Source organism: Cryptomeria japonica, chromosome 5, assembly GCF_030272615.1.
Source record: "Cryptomeria japonica chromosome 5, Sugi_1.0, whole genome shotgun sequence".
Classification (NCBI taxonomy): domain Eukaryota; kingdom Viridiplantae; phylum Streptophyta; class Pinopsida; order Cupressales; family Cupressaceae; genus Cryptomeria; species Cryptomeria japonica.
In genome coordinates this window covers 644944449-644948962 of record NC_081409.1, presented here as the reverse complement: position 1 = coordinate 644948962, position 4514 = coordinate 644944449, and the positions used below count along the sequence as shown (strand labels likewise).

The 4514-nt window shown below is 37.2% G+C and overlaps 1 protein-coding gene across 1 annotated transcript; it reads right to left on the bottom strand.

Annotated features, from left to right (window-relative positions):
* Positions 1-3581: 3581 nt before the first annotated feature.
* LOC131050358 (pathogenesis-related protein PR-1) lies at positions 3582-4239 on the bottom strand. Its single transcript, XM_057984520.2, has one exon. The coding sequence runs from the start codon at positions 4195-4197 to the stop codon at positions 3661-3663; it is 537 nt and encodes a 178-aa protein (XP_057840503.2). The 5' UTR covers positions 4198-4239; the 3' UTR covers positions 3582-3660.
* Between the last annotated feature and the right edge of the window lie 275 nt (positions 4240-4514).

Below are 4514 nucleotides of genomic sequence, written 5' to 3'. Positions count from 1 at the left end.
AGATAATTCTACTCTTTCAAATGTTGAAAGCGGCCAACTAAAACACACCCCTGCTCACAATGATGACCGCCTCAATCTTCACAACCCATTCATAGTTTCTATATGGAGGGCCAATATCGATTGTCAACCTATTCTCTCAATAGATGATGTGATAAAATATATTGCAAAATATGCAACTAAAGCTGAAAACAAATCTGAGACATATCATCAAATGTTGTCTCGCATTTCAACTAACTTTGAGCCTAATAAACCAGTTCCTAATGCTTTTCAAAAAATGCTTCTAGAGAACATTGTCAACCATGATATAGGTGCTCAAGAGACTTGTCACCTTTTACCAAAGCCACCACTATCCCTCTCAAGCAGAACATTTGTTTCTTTAAATGTGAACCAAAAAAACTTCTAGCGTGTTTCAATCTCCCCCACAGGAACAACCACTTATCCAAGCTATATTGCAACCTACATGGAAAGGCATATACATCTAGAGAGAATGTGGCTTATTGACATAACTTAAAAATGGTCATTCAGTGCATCTTGAAAACATGATCAATGGAAAGAGCGAACCACTCCTGTAATAGTTTGAGTATCCCCTAGATTCACATCCATACCTTCAAAGGAGGACAAATATTTTCAAGCATTTTGTTGGAGTGAACTAATACTATACCATCCATTCCGCAACATTCAGATGGATTTTGGCTCTTCAAATGATGAAATAAAAGCACAATGGGAGAGGTTCTCCAACAACTACCATCCATGGCATGTACGTCGAACAACCTCAACAACAATGGAAGAAAGTGATGCTAACACTCCTTCAAGCGAGCATGAAGAATTACAACAAGACTTCCTTACTGAATGGAAAGCCCTTTCATCTTTATACCGAGGACTTCCTATTCAGCTAGATGAACTTGATATGCTTGGCCAACGTGAAATTGACTTGAGCCATGATTGGGGAAAACACCACATAGCCACACAACAAAAAGTTGTAGCTACTACTCTCATACACTCCAATCGGACAACATTTCAAGCCCACCATGTTTACAATCAATGGGCCCCATATGACCTATCTATACAACAACAAAGGGCATATGATTTAGTTATTACACATCTACATGACAATACTTTAAAGCCACCGCTAAATATTATTGTTCTGCAGGGACAGGAAAGTCTAACCTGATAACAAGCATAAAGTCTACAATGATGAGATTGGCACCACCGGGATAGTCACCACTACTACTCCTCGCACCAATAGGTGTTGCAGCATTCAACATACAAGCTTCAACAATCTATTCTGCCCTTCTAATTCCAATCAAAGAAATGGTCCCCCTCCAAGGACAAACACTTGCAAACTTCCAAGAAAGCATATACTTCATTCATTATATTCTAATAGATGAAATGAGCTTCATTGGTCACAAGTTAATATAATGCATTGATATGAGGTTGTGTGAGGCATTCCCTACACAACCAAATCCCATTCGGAGGATGCTCAATCATACTATTTGGTGACTTGGGCCAACTACCACCTGTCAAGGACATTCCAATGTGTACTTCAAATTCTTATGGAGGGACACTATGGCATACCTTCACAACAATTATAACATTGGATAAAATATTCTAGCGAATTAGAGAGCAACCCGTACAAATTGCTTTTCATGAACTCATCTCAAATTTATGAAATGCAACACCTACAATTGAAGACTAGCAACTTCTAATGTATCGATCAAGTTCATCACTCACCTCTACAGAACAATCTATTTTCTTACCATCCAAACATCTTTTTGCAACAAATGAAATGGTGTCATTGCATAATAAATGCATGTTGTTGTCTTTAGCAAAACCTATTGCCCTGTCTACTACAGAACAAATGAAGGGATTGACATGCTCAAATCCTGATGATGAACAACTACAATAAAAGATCTTGCTATGTATTGGCCAAGAGGTTATGTTGTCTACAAATATATGGGTGGAAACAGGACTTGTCAATGGTGCACTCGGACAAGTCAGAGAGATTGTATACAATGATGGTGAACACCCACCTCAACTACCCTTATTTTTTGTTGTCCAATTCCAAAATTACATAGGCCCAACTTGGGATCACAATAACCCAACAAATATACCTATACCACCAATAAGTCGAGGTCTTCGATGACAGATGCCACTAAAAATGGCATGGGCCTTAACAATACACAAATAACAAGGACTCACGCTTCAAAGAGCAACACTTGACATTGGCAACATTGACCGGCAAGGGATGACATTCACAGCTATTTCAAGAGTTCGTGATCTTACAAGCCTTTGCATTCACCCTACCTTCACATTTGAAAGGTATGCACGAATGCAACAAAGTCCACATGTCACTCGATGCAAACAAGAGGAGGCACAGTTGAAGATATTATCAGATGCACAATCTACTATTAGATGCATTTGAGGTTTGTTCCTTCTATTCTTAGTTAAATACTTATATTATGCATACCATTCAATCTTACCACATTTCTCAAATTAAACTACTCTATTTGACAAATTTCAGGTGTTTTGTAAATGTCCAAGACATGTTCAAAACAATGCTTCTAATTTTGATCTCTAAAAGGTAAATTACTAAACTCAATCAAGTTACACAAATTCAATTTGACAATTTTTCTTTTGCATAGTTTTCTTCTATATAGTATGATTCAATTACACTATTCTCTTTGACAAATTTCAGGTGTTTTCAAAAATTGTTTCTATAAAGTATGATATCAACTGTGGAACTATGTAACCTATTATAGGGAACCTATAAATGAAGAAGTTAGGCAAATGTTTTTTGCAAATCCTCTTTCAATGTTTTAAGTACATTTTCTTTATAGGTTCCAACTAATTTGAACCAAATGTTCAATTCCACAATGTTTTTAATTGAATTCTCCACTTTGTAAATATCTTTGCTAAAGCAAATTAGTAAATAATGAGATTTTGTTCCTTCAATCCAATTACTTGATTTCAATCTACCTATTTCATTAAGCAACTATTCTCCTAATTACCCTTTCAGACTTTTTCCCAAAATTTTGCTGTTCGGCATATACATTGCACACCAAGATGCAATTGCTAGTAATAGTCACTCCCACATAGATCAAAGCTTGTTTATTATTTATAATTTACTTTGCTTAAAGGTGCTCGGCTTAGATTATAAGCAAAAACAATGTTAGACTAAAATGACAAGGTAGAAACATTGACGTTGAAAGTAATAGTCCAATTTTTTATATCGTAGACGAACATCCTTTTAGAAAAAATTGTTAGAAATATCCAAGGCAGAGTATACGAGTGCATACTTTCTTCCAAATGAATCAAATTTTGGGAAACTCCACTGAAAGTATACAGAGGAATGTTGTGTTTAGTGTACTTTGTGAAATATATCCTCATGGCTAAATAATAAAACAAATCATCATGGCTAAATTTTGTATCCGTGCAGTTTATAAATGATAGGCGTTATATTTTAGAAAGAAAAGAATCATAAAAATGAAGATATCTAAATGGGATCCTCTTTCACAGAAACGAAGTAAAACGTAAAAAGAATGTACCAGCTGTAAGAGTTCATACTAAGGAGAAGTCCGACGTTCGAGAAACTTCAAAGATGATATTATTTGAAATATATTTTTGGTACAGCAGAACACAAAAGGCCTGAACAGACGAGATTTAGTATGGCTTTTGGCCAACATAGTTACCAGGGGGGTCATAGTTACAGGTCATGAAGGTATCACCACTGTTACAAATGACCTTTGCACACCCCACTCGTAGAGAATTCTTCCACACAATTTGAGTACAATGTCCGCATTCCTCATACCCATTGCAGGAGTGAGTATGGTAGTTGAAATACTCATCCTCTCCAACCCAAGCGTTAACTGCATCCTTGGGCTGCCAAGCGCTTCCACCTCCCCAGAAGATGTTCTCACCATAGGGACCCGATGAATGCTTTAAAGCGCAGTCACCTTGTCTTTGATGAGCATACCACTCTGCATAGCTCGCAACTTTGGTGTCCCACACAAGAGGAGGATCGCCCACCTTCGCCCGCGCTTCATTCTGTGGCACTAGGAATTCTGAGACTATATCTTCTTCTCCTTCTTCACCTTTTTTTTCATCGTACTTGTGGAGACTTCGGCCCTTGGTTGAAATACTAAAGCATAACAATAACCAAAAGAACAAGAGAGCTCTTTCCAATGGCCGCACCCCCATTCTTTAATCCTCTTTCTCTCAACTCTTGAATGAACTTATGATAATCTTGGATTGAATGCAGAGAGCAGTGTTGTGGATTTATAGCCAGAAAATTATAGAGTTGGAGAAGCAGCCATGTGAAGCTAGAGAGACCTCCTCGTGATTCCTGCTTTTGTTTTTCTGATGAACTTGACTTTTCTGCAACCTCGCGGGCCTACATCATGGAAATTTATGACAGACAAAATCAGTTATGATCTTTTTTCAAATGGTTCTACTAGTTTTTATCTTTTTTAATTGTAATCGTAGAAATCCATTCATGCGCTTGCCTTACTTTCAAA

What these genes read in the sequence shown, in the direction of transcription:
- LOC131050358 (XM_057984520.2), bottom strand. Translation starts at nt 4,197, where the DNA reads ATGGGGGTGCGGCCATTGGAAAGAGCTCTCTTGTTCTTTTGGTTATTG.